The 24,051-nt window shown below is 42.3% G+C and overlaps 1 protein-coding gene across 3 annotated transcripts; it reads left to right on the forward strand.

Moving 5' to 3' along the window:
- Window positions 1-872: 872 nt before the first annotated feature.
- TBC1D9B (TBC1 domain family member 9B) lies at window positions 873-22,964 on the forward strand. Of its 3 annotated transcripts, none has more exons than XM_014253200.2 (22): window positions 873-1,047; window positions 3,296-3,406; window positions 6,277-6,395; window positions 7,409-7,637; window positions 8,299-8,557; window positions 9,198-9,405; window positions 9,538-9,750; window positions 9,887-10,048; window positions 10,632-10,782; window positions 11,131-11,345; window positions 12,081-12,198; window positions 12,911-13,196; window positions 13,848-13,977; window positions 15,137-15,235; window positions 15,941-16,009; window positions 16,779-17,019; window positions 17,306-17,371; window positions 17,521-17,592; window positions 18,007-18,057; window positions 19,132-19,179; window positions 19,632-19,738; window positions 20,524-22,964. In XM_014253200.2, the coding sequence occupies exons 1-22, from the start codon at window positions 930-932 to the stop codon at window positions 21,214-21,216; spliced, it is 3,765 nt and encodes a 1,254-aa protein (XP_014108675.1). In that variant the 5' UTR covers window positions 873-929; the 3' UTR covers window positions 21,217-22,964. The 3 variants fall into 3 exon arrangements, with proteins under 3 accessions (XP_014108675.1, XP_014108676.1, XP_005523621.1); XM_014253201.2 differs by having other exon boundaries at window positions 18,025-18,057; XM_005523564.3 differs by lacking the exon at window positions 18,007-18,057.
- Window positions 22,965-24,051: the final 1,087 nt, after the last annotated feature.

Below are 24,051 nucleotides of genomic sequence, written 5' to 3' on the forward strand. Positions count from 1 at the left end.
TAATAAATATTTATATTACAGTAGTGTACAAAGGCTGGGATTAGGCCACTGCACTAACAACGATAGATCATCCAGGGTTAAAGGATTTATAGCCTAAAAAAACCATGGCATTCCTGCCTTCCTGGGAGCTGGGCAATAAGCACAGAGATGGCAGATGTCAGTGTTTTGTGCTGTTGTAACACTTTCAGAGTTAGCCTGGAGGCCCTCTAATGGTTATTGAAACAAGAATAGTGGTTCACTAAATTATTGGGAAGCTGCTCTGCAGCCAAGGGATGAGAGGGACCTGCATCTCCCACTGTCCTGTGTGCTGCAAAGAGCATCCTTGCACTGGGCCACCAGCTTTGAGTGGGCTCCAGAGCTGCAAAGAGAGGACCAAAATGAAGCAGCTACCAGGAGGAGGATGCCAGGACCCCCACCCTGAGCTCACGAAGCTGAGATGCTGAGAGAGCATGTTCTTTGCAGCAAAAGGGGAAAATTAATTCCCGTCTTCCCAGAAGCCTGGGCAGGAGTGCTGGACGTGTCCCACCTCTTCCAGTGCTCGACCAGCCTCTGGGGTGGATACTTCTCTAATACCCAACCAAAACCATCACCCCCTTCCCGACACAACTTCAGGCCGTTCAGTTCAGGTCTTTTCAATGCCACAGGGTGCCACCGGGAGGCAGAGGAGCCTCGCAGAGCGCGGCGGTGACCCCCGACTGCCCACCGCGGGCAGTCCAGGGAGGAGGCACCGGGCGCCGTCCGGACACGGGGCTCGAACCCGCGACCTCAGCGCTGCGGCGGCACGGAGGGGGCCGGGCCGCCAGAGGGCGCGGTGACGGCGGCCGCAGCGTGGGCCCCGTGACCCGGCCCGGCCGCTCTCCCCGCGCCGCTCCCGCCCCGGCCGGGCCGGCCCAGCCCCGCGGGCCGCTCCGCTCCGCAGCCCCGCCGCGATGTGGCTGGGCCCCGAGGAGGTGCTGCTGGCCGGCGCGCTGTGGGTCACCGAGCGCGCCAACCCCTTCTTCCTGCTCCAGCGCCGGCGGGGACACGGCAAAGGGGGCGGCCTCACGGGTGAGGCGCGGCGGGGCCGCGGGGAGGCTCTGGCTCGGCCCGGGGTCCGTGAGCGCGGGGCGGGGGCTGGGAGGGCCCGGCGGGGGGAGAAAGGCGCGTTCCGCCCGTCTCCTCGCTGTGTGTGAGCCCGGAGCCCCTCGGGCGCGGTGCCCGCCCGGGGCCCGTGTCCGCCCCCGGCCGGCGCTGTCAGCGGTCAGGCCCGGGCAGCTGCTGCCGGGGAGGACACAGAACTGACGGGGTGCCGGGATCGTCTTCTTTTCTTGTCAAAAATGGCTTCTCAGCCCTGCTCGCGTTGCTTTGAATTATTAAGGTGGTTTATTTGCATATTTTGTGTGTGTGCTTTTTCAAGATGCAGAGGATGACAGTAAGACGTGGTTTAGCAGTAGAAGTTGTGCTGTATATGGGCTGGGGGTGAAGCTGTGTGGGTGCAGCCCACTGGAAAATACCCCTGTGTGCGGGGGACAGCCGTGTTTGTGACATAAACTGCTAAAATAACATGACTCTCACCAAAGCACGATGTTAACAACAACAAATCCCCTCACTTTTAAAAACCCCACTTATGTGCAGAATGCTTTCAGTTATTAAATGTGAATTACAAAGATGTGAATTTTACTTTTGTCAATTACACATAGCGACTGTCATATATTAGCCCTTTTAAACAAACTAATTACAGAAACGGTGCAGCTGTTAAACATCGTTAGCATATTTCATCTTTTAACAGTGATCAAAATTATTTTGAACTGCGCTGTTTGATGTCGCTTCCCTTGTGCTGTTTTGCACATTGTACTTGTACCTGTACTTGTATTCTACAATTTTCCATTTTTTTCCAAAAAAACTGGTGCCTGGTGCTATTCTGGGAACATTTAAACTGATGTGTCCCTGATGCCTTGAAGCTTTGAGCTGTGCTTCCTTTCCCAGCTAGTGTGGCTCAGTGAGTGTTCTTCAGAGCTCCTGCAGGTTAAAAGCCACGTGTCCTTAAGGAGCTGTGCAGTTGCAGTGACATCCCAGAGTTAGAGTGGGATGTTCAGCTGAGCTGGAAAGCTGTTTGAGTTGCTGTCAAGTTGCTGAACATCTCATTACCGGTCTGTGTGTCAATATTTGACATGTTCAGTATTGTCATATGAAAGATTCAAAATTAACTTTTAATTATGCAAGAAGCCCAGAGCCCAAACAGGTCCTGCTGTGCTGGTTACATACGTGTTTGGTTTAGGTTTGTCACATGGGCTTGCTGTGGGTGATGTTTCACTGCAAGGACAATCAGTGGTACATTCTTAATTTCTTCATTTGTTATTATGTTAATTGCTACATAGATAGCCAAGAGAGATAAGGGAGAGGAAGTGGCATGTTTCTTGATAAGGAATGAGATATGGATGAGTACTGTTTGCACAGGCTTACCCAAACCATGAGAGCTGGCAATTGAAACCTGACCTCTCACAAAGTCAGAGCAACCATGTTCCCTCTCCAAGTTCTAATACTAGGGAACTTTTAATCATGAGTGTGTTGCAAAGTTAATTTGCATTAAAGATGCTCATAATGCATTGTCTAGAATAACAAAGCAAATAATCGTCTTAGATGTCTGCTTTACCTAACTGAAATAAAGTCTTCATTGAAGTAAATTGATTTGCTTTACAAAGTCTGGTCCATCAATATTTACTCTGGAAGTGTCTCCTTTCTTATTTAACATCATATAAAAATATTTTGACTTCTGTATTACCAAATTTTGAGTTGCTGACATCTTTGTTTAATCAAAGTACTTCTGGAAGCATCTTTCAAACCTGTGAGCACCAGTGTTTCTAGATCTGCTTGATTCCATTTGGACAAGTTATCTACTTTTGGCATTGGTGATTCTGAAAAATACAGTGTTTGAAGCTCTTGTGTCTTTTAGCTTGGTAGGCTTAAAAATCACTATTAGAAGCAGAAACCCCACAGAGGAAAACACATTTCACTTTCATTAGAAAACTCTACTGTGAATGTGAGAGACTATAATGAGGCTTAGTAGGCATTTAATTGTCATATAAACTTTGTCCATTACCAATGGGACAGGCTGCAGTTGGTGTTTAGGTAATTTACCTGCAGTGACTGCATGTGCATCTCCATTTTCTCAACGAAGTGCAGCAGCTCTTCCATCACAACTGCTCACAGACTGTGAACATCAGCATTCTCTGCAGTGATCATCCTGTGGTTTTGCTTAACCCAGTTCTTTGTTTTGGTATTACACTGCTGTAATTTTTGTCTGTTTGCTGCCTAGGTCTCCTTGTGGGAACACTAGACGTGGTTTTGGATTCCAGTGCCAGAGTTGCCCCATACCGGATTCTGCACCAGACTCAGGACTCTCAAGTGTACTGGGCAGTGGCCTGTGGTATGTGACTCTTGGATTTGAGTTATTCTCTTGTCTTTTTGCTTCATATGACCAGTTATCCCACATAGGAGTATCCTGTGACTGCTCAGAACACTTCCAAGAGCTTCTGGTGGTGTAGTGGAAGATTCCAGAAATTACAAAACTCAGTGTTGTTTAAACTATAATTGAGGAACTGGGAAGTCTGCAAAAGCTTCTGTTTTCTGAAGATGTTAGGAATTTTCTTTCTCCAAGATGTACCTTGTATTTGCAAGGTTGTAGTGAGATTGTGCAGAGAACAACATATGCTGATTTTGGTGGGATGATGGATATTGTGCTGCTGCTTACCAGGAGTATGGCACAAGATGGGAACTTGTAACATTGTTCAAAGTACCAGAGGTATTTTGGGAAATCTCTTGGTCCAGTTTATGTTTTTTCTATTATTTCTGGCCTGGAATAGATTTGTATATAGATCTGTAAAATGGACTAGAATAGTATTTTTTTTAACATCAAGGATCCTTGGCCTCTTTTACTTGAGAAATGTAACTACTATTTTAGGATATCATAATGCAACCATCTGATGCCTGTTTGTCAACTTTGATTAAAGCTTTAGGTCCTAATGCTTTCTAAAGAGGAAATATCTCCAGAGATACTTGTTAGACCAACTTTGTTTACAATAAGAACCTTCACTTCTCACTTTGTAATGGAGACATAAAATCTGATCACAAAGGAATCATTTGCTAGGCCCACAGAGGCTCATGTCTTGTTTTTCCTCTTCCCACCCTCTCCCCAGGCAACCAACACAGTATTCTCCCTTGCAGAGCTACTCAGATTCTGCAGAGATGTTTAGATGTTGCTGTGTTTCACAGAAACACAGGTTCCCCTTTAAGGAGGGTGGAGGCAGAAAATCAAGAAAGACAGAAAACAAAATGGCAGATCAGGAACTGCATAGAAAAAAGGAGAATATTTAGTGCAGATCTATAATTTTATGGTATCTTGAAACTCAGTAAGTTATTTTTGTTCAATTTCAGGAGTGTTTTAGTTGATACCCTCTGTATCTCAGTTACTTTTAAGCAATGCAGCATGTAGAAGTAAGATGGGCAGGGTAACACCCAAGTGGAGTTTGATAAATGATTGTACTGGAGTAAATATGTTCTCTTCATCCAAAGTATTTTTTTTTTGTCATATCTAGTTCTCATTCTGCTGTCAAAGTAAGAGTACTGGCATTCCTTAAAAGTTACAAAATGTATACTGCTCTCTAGTTGAAAAATGTAAATATATTATTTACAGTTCACTGTGTGTAAATACTAGTGGACAGCAATCTGGTCACACATAAAGCTTCAGCTCTTCAGCACTTTGTTCTCATTGCTTTGTTTTAATTCTTTGTTCTTCTTTTCTTCTTTCTTATTTCCTCCTAATAGGAATCACAAACTTTGACTCCTTCATGTATGTCATTCTAATGTTATTCTTACAAAGATGTCAGTTAGTGAGGCCAGGCTTATTTTAGCAATTGGGCTGCTGTCACTTAGTAAGAGATGCAGCTCATGAAACAAAGCAGGACACACACTTTATTCCACTGCTGTTGTTACTGAACCTGTGGGGTTTTTTTCACAGTCAAAGCATCCTATAATTGATAGTTCTATGCCTTTAAAATAAACCATTTTGTATTACTCAAAATCATTTATGCTTTAGAAACATTGTCAGATGCTGCGGTAGATGTCAAGTAAATTTATACACAGAGGCAACAGAGCAAACTTTTGTTGTTGAGCACATTGGGCCATACATATAAACCCAAATTCATATCCCTGCAGTCCTTTCAGACAGGATAGCTCATTTGCTTCTAGTTTTATTCTCAGATTAGCTGGCACTGGGTTTTTATGGTTTGGTGTCCAACTACAAATGTGAAGAGGATTTCATGGCTGAAGCTGCCTCCCAGGGAACTGTTTGTGTCATTTGTTTTTCTTCTTTTCCATCATTAATTAGACAGAGTGGTAAAATGTACTCATAGAGAAACTGAGTAGTGGCAGACATGATGTTAACGTTTTTGGATATCCCACTGCTTAAGTATGAAACTAGAAGGTAAATTTACTGGAATATGGCAAAGAGAAATTTAAAAATGTCTTTGACTTGCATTTTAAAAGATTTCTTTTCATCTGCATTTAACAATGTTTTTCACCTTGTTATAAAAACCTGCAATTTTTTTCTCTTCTTTTTTTTCTGTCTACAATACAGTGATAGCTATCAACAGAGAGGAAGAAAAGACAAATATTTGAAATAATGAATGGAAATTAAGGCAACTTTTTAAAGAAAAGTTCTTTAAATTGTTTTTTTGTTGTAGACTGTATGGTTAAAGACAACTAACTGTTGGATAGAAAGTTTGCTGAAAAGTTTTTATTTAAGAAAGCAGAGAACTTTTTGATATAAATATTTTGGTTGCTTTTTGATTTGTATGCTCCCTGCCCACCATTGCTTTTAGAAATGGAACCTCTATGTAGGTGTTAAAAAATTCCTGTTCTGAAATTTGTTCCAGTTTTGAGGTTCGTCTGGTAGTTTATTATTTTTGTTCTAGAATTCCAGTAATTAAAAGAGTGTTTCTTTACAGGAACATAGGAATGCTTTTTGTCTGGGAAAAAGGCTGTGTTTAGTGTGCACTGGCAAACAAAATGATCTGTTGGTTTTGTGCTGAGTATCCTTGGTGACAATGGAGACATTTTATTAGAAACATAACATTGGTGTACATAAAATATCCTTGACATGTACACACTTGGTGTGTCTGATTTATCCTAATCACTGTTCAGTAATTATTAGTTTCCTGCTGTGAACTTGGAGGAAAAAAATACACTGTTCTAATTTTTTTCTTTGCTCTTGGCATCATCTTTCTCCCCTTCAATTAGGATCATCTCGTAAAGAGATCACAAAGCATTGGGAATGGCTGGAGAATAACTTACTGCAGACTCTGTCCATCTTTGACAACGAAGAAGATATCACCACTTTTGTCAAGGGCAAGATACATGTAAGTGACATGTATCATTCCTTCCATGAAGCACTTCCAGATTTTGAGAAAGGATGGGGAGGTAGTTGTAATAATTTTTTATCCTGTTCAGTCATACATAGGTATGGAAGTGTCATGGAACACAAACAGCATTGTCAACATCAGGTCACAGTCAGAGCAAATAATGAACAAATACAGTAGATCTCAAGGAACAGCCTGCTTAGGATGTTCCTACTAATCCAAATATAATACCTCTTTAAAATCGTTGCCAGTTATGCCTTTGATGCAGGGAGAATGGTTTAACAAGAGTTCATCTAGCAACAAACGGGGGAGACAGAATTCCAGTTTGCAGGCAATATACTTGCCCTGCCAGTGGTCTGAAAGGCACCTGGGTTGTAAAGAAGCTGCACCCAACTTCCACTGACTTTGGAGTCAGGTGTCTGCTGGTTTTGCAGTTAACACACTTCAGATTCCCAGCCCACAAATCCTCTGGAGCAGCAACTTATACAGTTCTTTATTGAACTGCAGGAAGTTGGATCTTTTTCAGCTCTCCTGTCAAATTCTTTAAAGTATTTTCCATGTGTATCTGTGCATGAGAGAGATCGTGGTCATTTGTTTTTCCTTCTGGCCAGTCAAGATCTGACAGACTGCAGAGTTCTGCCCTTCCTGGTAGATGATCTTCTTCCAGTTGAAGAAGCATGTGTACAAGTGAAAAGAGACTGTACTGACTCAGTTCTCCTGCAGGGTGTTCCAAGTGTTCCCAGGCCAACCATGAGGAACTCAGTCAAACATTAAACATGAGTGCTTGTGGCATACGTTCAGGAGTGGATCCCAGGTCCCAGATTCCCACAGTATCTGACTGCCCTTTTTGCGTGTCTTTGCTGTTTCTGACAATAATAGGGAACCAGGATAAGTGCTATGTCCTGTTCCTTTGTGCCTTCCAGATTGCTGCTGTGACCCTGTGCTTTGTACACTATTTCTGTCAGCAGGCACCTTCACTTCTGTTTTTCCTCTCTCCTCCCATGTCCTTTCAGGGCATTATTGCTGAGGAGAACAAGAATGAGCAGCCCCAGAGTGAAGAGGATCCAGGTAAATTCAAAGAGGCTGAACTGAAGATGAGGAAGCAGTTTGGGATGCCCGAGGTGGAGAAATTGGTCAATTATTATTCCTGCAGCTATTGGAAGGGACGTGTCCCCAGGCAGGGCTGGCTGTACCTCACTGTCAACCACCTCTGTTTCTACTCCTTCCTGCTGGGCAAAGAGGGTGAGTTATGAGCCTGCAAGTTGTGTTTCTATCATTTTCCATGATCTTTTCGGTGCAGTTATCTTTTGTGTGATCTCATTTTCAAGCTGACAGGTTTTTTTCCTTTTAGGAATCATTGAGCTCTGAGTGGCTCAGCACCTAAATCAGTTCTTGCTCTCATGGGCACTTCAGTGCTGTTTAGACTGAATGCCGGAGTCATTTTTTAAAACATTTCTCAAGTTGTACATCTGTTTTACTGAAACTGGATTACTTTTTACGAGTTAGACTGGGTTAGAGAGCCAAGCAGTATTTTTACCTTGGTGAGTTTTATGTGGAACACCTGCCAGGACCCAGTATTTTCAAAGCCTGAACTCCTGAGTACAAAGCTAATTTGCTGGAAAGAAAGAATGAAAACTTCAGTAATTGTAGTTGAAAGCATTTATTGGATGGGAGATAGTCCTTTTGGAACTGCCTTATTTCTGGTCTAGTTAATCCCAAAGATTATTTCCAAGTATTTTTGGAGAACCCAGTAAAAGTGTGAAGAAAAGATCTGCCCATGTGTAAGAGGGGGGGAAAAAATGCTGCTTCACTGAGAGCTTGCAGGCTGCTTGACCTTCGTTTCTCATTGGTTATTGTTTTGCCTCCATTGCAATAATAGTATTTTTTAAATTCTTTTCCTCAGTTACACTGGTGATCCAGTGGGTGGATGTAACCCAGCTAGAAAAAAATGCTACCCTGCTGTTCCCTGAGTGCATTAAAGTAAGCACGAGGGACAGTGAACTCTATTTTTCCATGTTTCTCAACATCAATGAGACGTTCAAGCTGATGGAGCAGTTGGCCAACATTGCAATGCGGCAGCTGCTGGATAATGAAAGCTTCCTCCAGGACAAGTCTCTTCCAAAGCCCAGAAGGCCTCTTAAGAACATCTCTGCATTAAAAAGGTATGTTCCCAGCAGTGAGAAAAGAAGACAGGTAATAGGTAATTATAAAAATAAATCTGTATTATTTTGTAGCTCCCAGGTGCTGCAGGGGTTTTCTCACTCTAGGGGCTGCATCACTTACTTCAGTCATTAACCTTCTGCTTGTTCTCCCCATCCCAATTTGGAGCTGAATTCACACACACCCTCATGTCTTTCTCATGCATGGCTAGGCACTCTCAGAAGGAATTTTCAACTAGAAACTGCTGAAATTCATATGTAAAAAAAAAAGTGAAGGAAAAAAATTACACCAACTCCTTTGTCTGAAGTTAAAGATTTATAAAAGGAAACAGATTTGTATTGTAGTAAGTCCTCCCACTGGGGACTGTTCTCTGCAGTTTCAGGATCTGATGTAACATTTCAGTTTTGTAGATGCACTTGCATATTTTATCTTGTATTGCAGGGCATACCTTATCAGGGAGGCATGTCTGAAGGCTGAAAGAGGAGTCAGAGGAGGGGTGGCATCTCAGTTAGCGAAAGGAATACTAAGAATACACAGCACAGTCTGAAGGTTGTGACTGGAATGAACATTTGACATTAGTGTTTGAGTGGGTTTTTCAAGTGAGTAAGAAAGCTTCAGGATACTACCCTTACTTTTCCCCAGAGACCTGGATGCTCGAGCCAAAAATGAGTGCTACCGTGCCACTTTCCGGCTGCCCAAGGATGAATGCCTGGATGGACATACAGATTGTACCTTGTGGACGCCATTCAACAAGATGCATATTCCTGGCCAGATGTTTGTTTCCAACAACTACATCTGTTTTGCCAGCAGGGCAGAGGAGGCCTGTCATCTCATCATTCCTCTCAGGGAGGTGGGAATTTCTCAGCTATATGTTAAGACTACAGACCTCTCTTCTCTTTCATGTCCTTCTGTCTTTTGTGCTGTGCTTTATGGATAAAGGAAAACATGCCAGATCCAAATGGCCCTTGTCTTTGTGTTCTAGGTGACAATAGTTGAGAAAGCAGATAGTTCCAGTGTCTTGCCCAGCCCTCTGTCCATCAGTACTAAAAGTAAAATGACCTTCTTCTTTGCCAATCTGAAAGACCGGGATTTCTTGGTACAGAGGATCTCTGACTTCCTGCAGAGAACACCATCCAAGAAGCCGTGTGGCATCGACAGGGAATGGAAGTGGAACATGGCTGATCCCAGCAGCGAGGTACTAAGGAAATAGCTGACAGGAACTTTATCAACTTCTCAGAGCAATGCTCCTTACAGTGTGTTTGCCAGTGCTGTCTCAGGCCATGAGCAGAGGAGAGAACATGACCTCAGACATTTTCTGTTCTCTTGTCCAGGAGGTTCCAGAGCTGCCTTCCAGCAGCCCCCTGGCTGTCAGCCCCACGTCTGCTCTCAGCCATCGACCTGTCAGCTTCTGTGCTGGGCAGGTGCCAACAGCCTCGCAGGGACTGCTCAAACTGTTCAGGAGGAATTCTGAGGAGCTCTCTGGACCCAAAGGGGTAAATAATATGTTTATATAAAACAATTAACTTTAAATAGTTTGCAGTAGGTTGTGATTTCCTGGCCTACTCTAGAATGGAAACGTTTTTTATCCCTGCTCAGTATCAGTGCTGTGTGTGTCACAGAGGTAGTGCTGCATTTGGTATCTTTACTGTCAGCTTACACTGTATGCACTGACATACCTGAGATACTTGATCAGAGGCTGAGAAATTAATGTTACCAGTGTTCTGGGATGTGAATTCATGGCTGTGAAGAACAACTTTTCTTCAGAGCAAGAAAGCAGGCAACTTGTATCTCTGCTTGCTAGTTAATCATCGTGATCCGTGGTTCTGCTTGCATTTATGTGGAGATTTGCAAGGTGTAGTTGTGAAGACTTGACTTTAAGCAAGGTCATAAGTCATTTAGAACAGGGTAAATTATTATATACACTCTTTTCTTCAGCAGAAAGAAGAGAGGTTTTAAATGTCACAATGTATTTTTCCTGTAAAGTGCAGGCCTGAGTATACCCAGAAATCACGTGTCCTACAAACATAAAAATGCAATAATCTTCTAAAATAGCCATATTCTTTTTTTTTTATGAAGGCAAAGGAGAAGATGAAGGAAGAGTCTTGGAACATTCATTTCTTTGAATATGGGCGAGGGATGTGTATGTACCGCACTGCCAAGACAAGGGAGCTGGTACAGAAAGGAATCCCAGAGAATCTCCGTGGAGAGCTGTGGCTCCTTTTCTCAGGTAGGATGTTGTGCTGCGTATTTTGACAGCAGGAGTAAGCTTTCTGCACATCTCAAAGGAAAAGGTATGAATCTTAGCTCATTTCAGAAGAAATTAATGACAGATTAATTCCATCTGAATGATACTTTGTGGTGGCTTTATTATCCTAGTAGTTGTTTGGCCTCCTTTGTCTGTGTTTCAGTGTTGGAACCTAAACTCTAACATGATTTAACAATGAGATGTTGCTATATTTTCACATCTATTTGTAGTTCATGAGTTCATGCAATGCTTCTTGGCATCTCTGAAACTGGGAATAAAATCTGTGTTTCAAAGCACCAGAGGTAAAGCAATGCTTGTTTGTCATTTCAGGGGCTTGGAATGAGATGGTGACTCATCCTGGTTACTACGCAAATCTTGTGGAAAAGTCGATGGGAAGGTACAATCTCGCTACTGAGGAAATTGAGAGAGATCTGCACCGCTCTATGCCAGAACATCCTGCCTTCCAGAACGAGTTGGGAATTGCTGCCCTCCGGAGAGTCTTAACAGCTTATGCATTCAGAAATCCAACAATTGGGTACTGTCAGGTAGGAACAAAGTCTTAGACTTGTTAGTCCTACACAGTGACCATGATTGACTTGGACTTTTTCTGTAGTTTTTTGTTCAGTTTCAAGCTTTTCCTTCATGCTGTATATGTAGTAGTGACAAAGTAGGAAAGAAGTTATGCTGCATCATCTCTTAAATATGCTTTGAACATAGTATTTAAATAGACTTTTCACAGTGCTGTTAGATGTAATGTCAGAGTGTTTAATAGTTTTCCTGACAGAGCTTTCCATAGTTCAGCAAAAACATCTGGTTTTATTAAAAGTAGCAGTTAAGTAAGTGACGATGTACATGGACAGTCTATTGAAAATGAAGCCATTTGCTGGTTTGTGAAACAACTTGCTGGAAATTCAGGTTCATTTTGTGTATTGCTATGATGTTACAGGTTCTCATTATGTTGTTCTGTTATGGCCAAATTCTTACAAGGATTTTTATGAAGACTTTGAAAATTATTCTTGTTCATGTTGTTTACTGAAAATGCGTGACAAAAGGTCATCAAATTATTTGCTGCCTCATGAACAGAGGAACTGAAAACAGGAAGAAAAATTGACTTAAGGTCATCTATTGACTCAGATACTAGTAGAAGCTGGAAACAGATGTGACTCAGTGACAGTTTGCTGTATTCATGCTTTTAAGTTTAGTTGGTCTGTAATAGCAGAGTTTTCATGAAGACCTCCATGTTCTTCCCCTGTTTCTGTGTGTTTGCTGCTGGCTCCTAGGCCATGAACATTGTCACCTCAGTGCTGCTGCTGTACTGCAATGAGGAAGAGGCTTTCTGGCTCCTGGTGGCTTTGTGCGAGCGGATGTTGCCAGATTACTACAACACAAGAGTAGTGGGTGAGTCCTTGTCAGATTCCTGCTAAAGCCTGGATTTTCAGCTGTGGTTGCACCAGCATCTCCCAGGAACACTTTTTTGTTCAGAATTAATTAAATGTGATGCATTTAAAAGACAATGAAATGCAACTCTGTTCCTTTTAAAGTGGCAGGGGTGTGATGGAGACAAAGGAAGAGACACTTGAGGCCTCCAAGGTAGTAGTTCTACCTTGTAGTAACAAGGAAGTTGAAGTCACCAGAAATTGGTATCAGGAGGGATCATTAGCAGTAAGGAGGAATATCTAGAAGAACATTACTGAGTTTTAGTTTTCCCTATCTGAATGCATCTGAATGATGTGTTAAATCTTTGGAACAGCCTGCCAGGAAAGGTTAGTGAAAGCACCATTTCATGAGCTTTTAAAGTTGGTTTGTATAAAAGAGTATAGTTTGATGTAAATACCATAATATCAGTAATCCTCCACCCCTCCATTCAGGGAAAATGCACAGATGAATGAGAGGTTCTGTGTCTGCATGCTCTGCAATGTAGGAATAGTCTCCATCTAAATATGTTTGTTTTATTGAGAACAGAAATAAATTAATGTCTTCATTTTAGTTACTATGTTCAGAGGCCTATATGAAATTCAGTGAATTCATACTGTTTTGTCTAATAATTGCTTAGCTTGGTACATGACATCACCATTTTGAGTTTTACCATTGTTTTATTTGTCTGTTTCAGGTGCATTGGTGGACCAAGGCATCTTTGAAGAACTTACACGAGAGTATCTTCCACAGCTGTCAGAAAAGATGCAGGACCTGGGAGTGATCTCCACCATATCCCTTTCCTGGTTTCTCACTCTATTCCTGAGTGTGATGCCCTTTGAGAGTGCTGTAGTCATTGTCGACTGTTTTTTCTACGAGGGAATCAAGTTTATTCTGCAGGTGTCATTGGCCATACTTGATGCCAACATGGAGAAGTTACTACAGTGCTGTGATGAAGGTGAAGCCATGACTATTTTGGGCAGGTACCATAATTGTTCTTCTTTCTAACAGAATAGTAATGGTGGCCTTTTAGTCACCATCTCTTTCTACCTAACAGCAGGTCACAGTAACACCATAGGATGAAACTTGTGCTCCAGAGAGGTTTGTTACTGCTTTCTGCAACAGCTGAAATTAATTGTTGGATCAATTATGGAGGAATCCCATGCTTCTGGAGCTGTTTTGCAGCATAATAAATTCCTGCATCTCAGTTTGAATTTGAATTCTTAAAGGTTGTTTATTTGAAATTGACGTATTAATTCTGCATTACTATTTAGAACAGATTCTGGCAGGACTCATGATCTAGAAACATAAAACGTTATCAAGCAAATATCTCTCAAGTCTAGTAAATGTAAGATTTTCTTGTTTGAAATGGGAATCTCTTCTGTGTGCAGCAAAATCTTCAGCATATGACTAGAAGCCCACTTTTAAAAGGGTAAATAGCCCCAAAATAGGGTGAATACCAACTTTACTCCAGGTACATTGATGGCAGCATTGCAGATCAGATGGGAAAAATTACAGTCTCCTTCTGGTTTAGATTAGTGATACAAACAAGTTGGAAGTAATGTATACAGGATTTGTTTATTTTCCTGGACACTAATCCTGTATCTTGCATCTGTTCTTGTTTTTGTCCACAGATATTTGGACAACGTAGTTAACAGACAGAGTGTCTCTCCCCCTATTCCCCACTTGCATGCACTGTTGACCAGTGGAGATGACCCCCCACTTGAAATTGACATTTTTGAACTCATCAAAACTTCATATGAGGTAAAGTTCTGGCTTGGATTTTGCCCAAGAAATTTTTTTCTCTCCCATTTTATGCTTTGTACCACCAAAATCTGAGCAATGTTCATAGATTGAGATGCTTAAGAGTGCAGGCTGAAGCCACTGTTCCACCTACTTGGTATGAGTAGAAGCTGACACTGTTGGCTGTTGCGGATTACAAAGAGTCTGCCCAACACCAGAGGGACTAAAATGAAGCCTGCAAATAAGGAAGAAGTTACAGAATAGAGATTTCTTCCTGCTTTGTCAAAGAAGTCTCCACTATTACTTCTATTTGAGGATTGTCAACGTTAAGGAATTAAGGAGGGAAATTCTGGGTAAAAATTGTGAAGTACTCTGCAGAAACATGGAAGAATCCCAGTTCACGTGCATAGGAATCCTGTTCTGCAAACCACATTATAGTAATAGGAAGGTGACCCCAGAATGGTGCCAATGCAGTTAAAATATCTCTGCACTTATATAGGTGTTCCTCACAATTCATACTGAGAACAAAGTCATGAGAAGTTTGATTCTGAATGATGGAAAGAACACAGGTGAAAGAGCTGATGTTTGGCAGTTCTTCTCTGCTAAGAGTGGATTCATTTCTCTCTTTATCTTGTTTTTCACCCAGTCCCCTTCTGGTTGTTTACAGTCAGGCAGCTGTCATTTTCCTGGGTGTTTTGTTTGCTTCTTCAAATCTGCCATCTCTGTTGGTTCTTCTTTTTTCTTTTTATAAAAGTGTGTCACTGAATTCATATTACTTGTCTGACCTAGTCCATAGAAAAGCTTCTTGACTGTGGTGTTTCTGGCTGAATCTCATGTGGGTCCTAGAGGAAAAAGTGACAGGGCTGGAAGGAATGGCAGCCTGTCAGTTCTCTTATCTCTGCCACAGTACAGGACCTGTATTTCTGTCAGTCCTGACAGATCCTTTTTCTGTGGAGACCTCTGATGTTGGATTTCTCATGAACTCTGAATTGCTTCTCTTGCAGGACAGGAGTGAATAGGGAATAGAGCTCAAGTTTTTTCTCATCTCACTGCTGGTAAAAGACTTCTAGTGGGTTTAGGTCATCTCTGAGGGGATAGTACACTTGTTAAATAATGTGTAATTGAAGATGGATTGTTCTCTCTTCAGGAGATGATGTTGACCTGATCTGCTTCCTTGTAGAAATTTGGCAATCTGAAGGCAGATGACATTGAACAAATGCGTTTCAAACAAAGGCTGAAAGTGATCCAGTCTCTGGAGGATACAGCCAAGAAGAGTGTGGTATGTGACTTCCAGATTGAATGAGCTACCAAATGGCACAAGTCATGGAAGGTGTTTTGCTGTGAGCATTGAGAAATTTTGTGCTGTAGCAGACCAAGTTTTAAGTGACTGAAAGAATGATTGAATGAGATGTTTGGTATGGAGGGAGATAAAAAACACCTGTAGGCTTTGACATACTCTCCTATGCCTAGTGCTGTCTGTTTTACTGCTTGCCTGGAATATTTGAGAAAAGATGGGTAACAGATAATTATTTTTACTGCCAGTTAGAGAGTGCACTAGGGAATTTTACTGAAGGGTTCATGGCTGGAGGGGAGTGTTCATTTTTATTGTCCTTATCTCCCATGTCCTATGTGGAGAATCTCATCAGGGTGTTTATTTCACTGTTGTTCTTTAATGCATCCAAGTCAAACATTTGAAGATAAAAACAAGAGGGAGGAGTGACACAATCTGCTCAGCCAGGTCTGCACAAACAGGAAATAAGCACAGTAAACTACTAAAAATGTCAGCAGTTTCTGCTTAACTGCAAGCTGCCTTCCTGATTGGTTTCCAGGGGTGTTAGAATGGTGGTGTTTTTCTTCCATTCTGTGTGATATCTCCTTGCACTTGTTTTCTTCTCTTCTGTGTTACACAGATTTTCCAGTGAGTTGTATTGGATTTTTCTAGTTTTGAAATAAATTGTTCACTCTGTTTTATCTGTAACTGCAGGTCCGAGCTGTGTCTGGTGACATTGGTTTCTCTATGGAAGAGCTAGAAGAGCTGTATGTAGTGTTCAAGGTAAGAAGCCTTCCTTAAGAGTGAGGAAGAAATGTTGTCACACACAGTACAAATAGCAAAGTAAGTTGAAAGGGAAGCAATGACTTCGCTTTAATTCTTAATGTGACCTATCAGAAACTGATGTGGCATTCTGTTACACATGGTGCCAGTAGGACTGGCCCTGTTACTATCTGATTCATTATTTTTAATTTTTTTCTCCCAAAGGTGGCCAAACTGCATTCACAGCATTTGAATGATACTCAGAAAGAAACTGTAGAGTCAATGGAAGAGAATGTAATACAGCCCTGAGAATGGGGAGCTGGGATTGACTGTACCTCAGTTTTTATTCTCAAGTTTTCCATTGACCTCATCTGTAATTGTGACAAGATTACTTACAGGCTTTGCCTCTGTTTGTCAGCATATATATTTTAAAAGAATGGTATTACCCAACTGCATCTACCAAAGTTGGTTGTGCTCTGTTGTAGACTCAGAGAGGCTTAGTTCTAAAACTTGTATGTTCTCTTTTCAATAATGCCTGACTGACATTTTGTTAAAACCTGAAATCATGTTTTGTATTTTTCACTTTAAATAATTCCTTGTGTTTTTCCTGAAATCCGTATCTCTTCCTTCATTTTATATTATTTTGTAGTGAGGTAACAGTAGGACTCACAAGGCAGATAATGTGTTTCCTGAAATGTCTCTTTGCTTCCTCAGTGCTATTCTTGAGCTGTGACAGTCTCCACTCCTGTGGAGTAGCATAATCTGCCCTGTTAATCCTTTCCCTCCAAAGGCCAAGTACCTGATGAGCTGTTACTGGGGGAACAACCGTGCAGCCGCTGCCCGCAGGGACCAGAGCTTGCCCTACCTGGAGCAGTACCGCATAGACATGGAGCAGTTCAAGGAGCTGTTCATCAGCCTCACCCCCTGGGCCTGTGGGGCACACACCCCTGTGCTGGCAGGGCGGCTCTTCCGCCTCCTGGATGAGAACAGGGATTCTCTCATCAACTTCAAGGAGTTTGTGACAGGAATGAGTAAGTGGTGCTTTTGGAGAAAATGGAATGCTGCAAAAAATGTGTCTGTCCTTTTCCAAGAAGAGATAAAAGGAGATAATGGTGTCACTGTCATGAAGGAGGAGGGTGGCAGGAAGCCTCAAGCTGGACAAAATTTGCCTTTCTGGTGTGGATTTCATTATTGATTCTGCACAGGATTTTGAGCAGTCATTGTATGGGAATTCATTCTGGTTTGAACCTCTGGGCAGAGGGTGATACTTTATCATTAAACTGCTATTTTTCTTAACCTTTTTTTTTTTCTTGCCAGGTGGGATGTACCATGGTGACCTCACTGAAAAACTCAAAGTACTCTACAAACTTCACCTGCCTCCTGGTGAGTGACTGCTTCTGTGTACTGCTGCTATTGAACATGGGCTGCTCTGACATCAGTTGACATGGGGTGCCTCAGGAGTTTTGCTAATGAAGTGGGTCATAACTGCTGTTGAGTTAGAGATTTTAACATTTGCTTCTCTGTGAATACAGCTCTGAATCCAGAGGAGACAGAATCTGCTTTGGAGGCCACAAGTTATTTCACAGAGGATGTGACAGCAGAAGGTAATGCAACACTGCTGCCTTTACCTCTCAGTCAGGCAGGAGTTGCAGCATAAATCTATGTGCTCTGAACAGTGATTTTGTGCAAGGCATAATCTCATGCTGGCAGTGTGTTAGGATTGCCAGTGTGCTTGGGTTCACTGTCTTTGTTGCATGATTGGGAAGAAGTTTGGAGCTAAAACTCCTCAGTGCCCATTCCATGCAGGATACAGCATGCTCTGAAGCATGGGCGCAGACTGCTGAGGAGGAGCAGTGTGCTTTCACCAGCCCCTGTGTCCCACCATGATTTAGGTTTTTCATGCAAGTCTCATTGTCTCTCTTCTTGTTTTTGTTTCCTTCTCTGTGTCTGTCTGTCTGGCCTTTTCTTCTGTTTTATCTGGGATATTGTCCCCTCAACCCCTTTTTCTGCCGCTCAAGTATCTCCTTTTGTCTCAGAGCTGGATATCTGCCTGCACTGTGAGTCTCAAGGTCAGTCCATGGATTATGTGCATGCATTGAGCATGGCTGTGGTGCTGGAACCACCTGCCAGCCCAGTGTGCTGATGTAAATACTCTGGAATTACTGCTGCTGCTCCTTGCTCATGACACTCTCACTATTAATAAAGTGCTATAAGTAATTAAATATCTTCCAGTATATTCTGCCTACTGAGGTTCAGCCATGGTCAAAATAGGTTTTGTCCGGCTTCTTTCAGTGGAATTCATCTCATCCTAGAAAATGGTGGTCAAAAAGATGCTCAGAGCAGAGTGGGGGGAGTGTTAGGCTTGCTGGCCTGGGTAGGTGATCCCTGTGCCTACTCCACAGTCTCCCAGTTTAAAGGAATAAGAATACATGCCACTGAATAGCCGAACTGTTGGTAGACTAGTTTACTGCATTTCTTAAAATTCAACGTTAGAGATTGTCAGATAGGAGGTCAAAGTATGTTAATCATGCTAAACATTTACCAAAACACAACAATGCCCCAAAAAATCTGAGTAAGTACAAGAGGTAATTGTGCATTTTGGTGCTAGATGGCTGATTTAACAGTCTGAGTTGAACCAAGACTTCTTCTTTGTTCTAGTGACAATATAGAGAACCAGAAGTGAAGTTCATGAAGTTAGACTGCAAATTGCTCCCAAAATGTCAGTTCAGGCAGTGAATAATGAGAAGTAGGCATTAATCACATAAGTGCTCAGTAGTGATTTGGCTATTTTCCATTCATTATCTTGCTTTGGGCGACTGAACATCCTTGTCTTTAAGCCATCACACTGCTTTTCTCTCTTTCATACCTGTATTTTCATGCTTTCTTTTAAGACCTCTCCCCTCTACCTCAGCTCTTCAACCCACTTTTTGAGTGTGGCTCTTTATCCAGCTCATCCCATCAGCCTCATGCTTCCATTCAGTTCTGTTCACTCCTCTAATCATGATATGGGAGTGTGAGATATAACTTCTATTAAATGTACTCTTGTATAATTTAAATTTTTATATATAGTTGTCTTAAGTTCTTTGTATATTGTATTACTGAAAATCAGCTATAAATTATTTTATAATTCCATAATTCTTTAGAAACCCAAGAAGATAAAGGAAGGAGAAATGAGAATGGTCCAGAAAAAGGTAATTTCATCATTCAATAGACCACATTCTAATCTTGTCTCTCTCATATTATGTCCTGTTCATTGTCTCATGCTGATCAAGGAGACCTTGCAAAGTGTCCCTTGTAGACCAAGGTAAAGCAGGAGGTGAGCTGGGGAATAAGTATTCCTTACACCTTACTGCTCCAACTCTTTTACATACCAAGATCACAGCTTTTGTAAATCATGTTGGGTGAGTTGTCAGCTCACAGAGTTTGTCTGTGAGAGGTCAAGCTGATGCAGCATTGTTAAATTTTTTGCTCTATTGAGCTGCATCAGATAAACCTGGTGAAAACAATGCAGCCTTCCTGGTAGATGATTTCCTGGGCTGTCAATAACACCTTCTTCAAGCCTGATTTTTGTTGGCTCAGCATTTACTTTTTAAGTGTATGAAACCATAAACCACCTGACTAGTGGCTTGTTCTTGCCTTGCAGAAGAGAAAGGTACCAGTCCACAGGACTACAGATATTACCTAAGAATGTGGGCCAAGGAAAAAGAGAACAGGAAAGAAACAATTAAGGATCTCCCCAAAATGAGCCAGGTAAGAAAGGAGTACGAAGGTTTCCAGTTGGATCATTGGCAGCTTAGTGGAATTCTGCAATATGTGCAGCCATTGTGCCAGTATGTTCAGTCCTTGCCCTTAGCTTTTCTTGCTGTTCTGGTCTGGTGAGCTTTAGAACCTCTAATTCCACACATTTCTGTTGAATTCTGCAGTGGATATGGACAAACTGCTTTGTATCAACCGGTCAAACATAATGGATTCACTCTGCCTCACAGACCAGTTTTTCCTGTAAGAACTGCACTCTGTGTTTTCCCTCCAGAGCAGGATGTTTCAAATATGCTGTCAGTTACAGAAACTTGTTCAGCTTTTTTGGTTTTGCATTGCTTCAAGTTACAGCTGCTTGGTAGAGAGTGAAGAATGTGGTTACAGAGGAGAGAGTCAGATGACTGGTGTGATCTTTTCTGTCTCTAATTTCCTTAGTGGGTGCTACTTAAACTAGTTCAGAAATGCTTAGAAGCTGACCACAGAAGAGTAGCAGAATAGAGGTAAAACTTCAGGTTTTTCTTAGTATTAGTGAATATGTGACTACTCTGTTCATCTGCCACCAGAAAACCCACCACTGTTAAATTGCCAGCTGTGTCTCAATTTAGCCACAACAGAGATGGGGGAGTTTGTCTATGTCAGACTGTTCTGAATCAGTTCAGTAAGTTGCCACTTGGTGGGGAGGCAATAAGCAATGAGTCATTTGAGGTGGTGCCTGTTGCTTCATCTGCCACTGACAACTTTTTTCAGCCTGATACATGATTATTTCATCTTTTTTAAAGGAACAGTTCATAGAGTTATGCAAGACCCTTTACAACATGTTCAGTGAGGACCCCGTGGAGCAGGAGCTGTACCATGCCATCGCCACTGTGGCCAGTCTGCTTCTGCGGATTGGGGAAGTTGGAAAAAAATTCTCCAACAGGCCCACGAGGAAGTCTGAGGACTGCAAAGCAAGCAATACTCAAGATCCTGTGAGTGAAGAAGAGTCACCAACATCTGAACAGAGTCAGAATTCAGCAGTGGAGCAGCAACCCCAAGCTGACCATGAGGACAAAACCGGCGTTGATGCTCAGCCTGGAAAAACACAGCAGGAAAACCAAACTCTAGGAGATGGGTCAGGGGAAGGACAAGGCTCTCCTTTACAGCTGTTATCAGATGATGAAACCAAAGATGATATGTCCATGTCTTCCTACTCCATGGTCAGCACGGGCTCCCTGCAGTGTGAAGACATCGCAGATGACACGGTGCTGGTCGGCTGTGAGGGCAGCAGTGCAGCTGCCAGGTATGGCAGCACCATTGACACTGACTGGTCCATCTCCTTTGAGCAGATCCTGGCCTCCATGCTGACAGAAACAGCCCTGGTAAACTACTTTGAGAAAAAAGTCAACATTCTCCAAAAGATCAAGGATCAGAAGAAGGTAGAGAGGCAGTTCAGTTCATCCAGTGACTATGAACTTTCCTCTGTGTCAGGGTGAACTCAAGAAAGCAGGAGTTGTCTTTGGGAGATAAAACAGGAAGATAGTGTGGCAGATGGCAGGATGGTTTGGTATTTTCTGTTTGGGTTTTTTTTTGTTTATTCAGAGACCAGTTACTACACAATTACAATAGAATCCAGTTGATAAGGGGCTCCTGACAGTGACTGCTTGTGTAGATGTTCCTTTGGGTACTCTGGCTGAGAGAATTAGATTTACATTCTTGAGAGCCATTAGAACCTAATAGCCCCTGACATATAGAATTACCACCATAAATTATGCATGTCTGCCTTTTGCTATCTTTTATTTCAATGAAGTTTTATTTCAGACAGTAACTGCTCCTTGCCTGCCCTTGTTTGCTGTAGGTTCCTGGGTAACTTGCACAGCAGATGCAGCCTGGCTTGAAACCATGCTCACCTCTGGCTGCCAGTCCGAGAGCTAATGCAGTGTAATCAAGTGCTATAGGACTCTGACCTATAAATAATCTTGTACGTTCCTGTAAGCTGTTCTGTGACTCAGCAGCTATAAAGCAAATGTGCCCCAGTGCTCCCAGCACCCTAAGATCTAAACACAAGACATTGCTCAGACCTGCAGGTTTCTTTCACGTGTGATTTGGCATTTTCATAGTGTATGATCACTTACTGTCTCCTCCAGAATTCAGGAATTTTCAGGCAGACCTGGTTTTCTAGCATTTTCTTTTTTATTTCTTTGAAAGCCATTGGTTTTAATTTGTCTGGGAAGCCACAAGCTCCTTGACTTCAGTGCAGAAGTGATACTGTGTCATTCAGTGGGCCCATGATGGTTATAATGAGGGAATAAGTTCCTAAAATAGAAGTCAGTGAATCAGCCTCAGCATTCCAGGGCAGTGGCACACTGGTCTGCTGGCCTCTCCCTGTTGGTACATTCACTGATAAATGCTGATTCCCTGTCACTCCATTCCGTTCACTAGCTAGTGATGGGTCCAGTTTTTAGGAGGACCCCTGAGAATACTCTGATCAGTCAGCCCTCACAAATGCTTGGGGCAGGAATTTGTGCAAGAGCACTGTCCCACCCACTGCTGCTCAAAGTCCTTTCTTGAGAGTTTAAAAATGGATGTGCTTTTAGAAACTACTGCACGTCCAAGGGCATTTGTACCTAAAGGGGAAGAATTCAGAGCAGTGTAGCTCTGCCATCAGCCCCTTATGGGAAACCTCAATACCAGAGCTCGTTCCAGTTAGAGACAAAATAACTGGGAGACTGAGTGCTCTTTTAAATCTGTTAAAACCAGAGGAAACTACGAGTTGCCCTTCTGGTAGCAGGGTGTGTTTTCCAAGGGAGGAGAAGTAATACTGTTACTACAGATAAACTCATCTCAGCACAGAAGCAGTGGCCTTGCAGGGACAAGGCAAGAGACACTGCTGCTCAGGCAGAGCAGACCCTGCACTGAAGGCAAGGTTTGATCCAGCTTTTGGCTGGCATTTGGGATCTAAAGGTAGGAAGGACACATGTGGATGTTCCCATTTAACACTACTTGGTGTGCTACTCAGTGTTAATTCATCTTTGTGACATTTTTGGTCTGTATTCACAGCTGGTACATACTTCTTATTTCTCTGCCTCCTCTGTTCTGTATCACTGGAGAGCAGCCATTAGTAAAATTGCTTTTACTAATTATTCAGTAATTTATTGTAATTTTTTTAAAGTACAAATAATACATGTGATTTTACACAGTCTGTCTTACCTGTCATGTATTCAATAAATGAATCAGAATCCTATAGGCTATTTGGCTGTCATTTATTTCTTTCTGAGCTCATGGAGCTAGTTCTTTACCCAGTTACGAGAAAGTGTGTGTCACCAAAACTGGGAAAAACAAAATCTCCAACATTTTTAGAGAATCAAGGCATTACTTTATTCTGGCCAGGATGTTCAGCAGAAATAATTTCATTCACACATACCCAGGTGTGCAGAGAAAATTATTTCATGACACATGGCGCCTTGGTGGATTTTTCAGATACTTATATAGTCAAAACCCATAGAAATTCCTTGGTTCAATGTTCATTGGTCCCAAGTTAAGCTGTTTTTAGTACTTGGTTTCTTTTGGTTACAGATTTCTTTCCCTCCCATGGTAATGCGATCCTCATTCCTTGGTTGTTTTACGGTCTTTTCTGGACCAGGTGTTGGTGACCATGCCAGGGGTGATGTTTGCAGCTGATGGTCGTTAATGGTTGTTATCTTTTGTGTATCTTCTGTGCTACTCCAGTCTGTTGAGATGTTAAGTTCATCACGAGTGAGTGCTGAAACAATCCTTTGAAAAGCAACTTAAAATGCCTTTCCTCCGGGCAAGGGCAAATGAAACCCCTGACTAAAGTTATATAAAAAATTTTAAACTTAGTATATTTTCCAACAAGTGGACTTGGTGTGACTGCACTCTGACTTTTCTTTCCTTCCTTTTTTCTTTCATTTTTTCTTCTTTATTTTTAAAATTTTCTTTATATTATATTTTTTCTCTTTTCTCCTTTTTCTTTTTTTCCCTTTATTTTTTCCTGGTTTTTTTCCTTTCTTTTCTTTCCCCTTTCTCCTCGCCTTTCTTTTCCCCCTTTCGCCCTCTTTTTCCTCCCCCTTCTTTTTCCTTTTTTCCCCTATTATTTTTTCCCCTCTCCCCCCCTTTTTCTTTATTACTCTGTAGATTTACTTTTTACATGGCAGAGACCAGCCCATGTCCAGGTCGGTGCCGATGCGGACCCGAGGGTCACGCCGCGCCAGCCGGTGCGAGGCTGAGCCCGGAGCTGCGGGCTCTGCCCCCGTGAACGGCGCTCCGGCCGGAGACTTGATGGGTTTGGTTCTTGGGCGGGGACAGCCCGT

Source organism: Pseudopodoces humilis, chromosome 17 (assembly GCF_049639895.1).
Source record: "Pseudopodoces humilis isolate 2021_Gansu_Grassland_sample_001 chromosome 17, ASM4963989v1, whole genome shotgun sequence".
NCBI lineage: Eukaryota > Metazoa > Chordata > Aves > Passeriformes > Paridae > Pseudopodoces > Pseudopodoces humilis.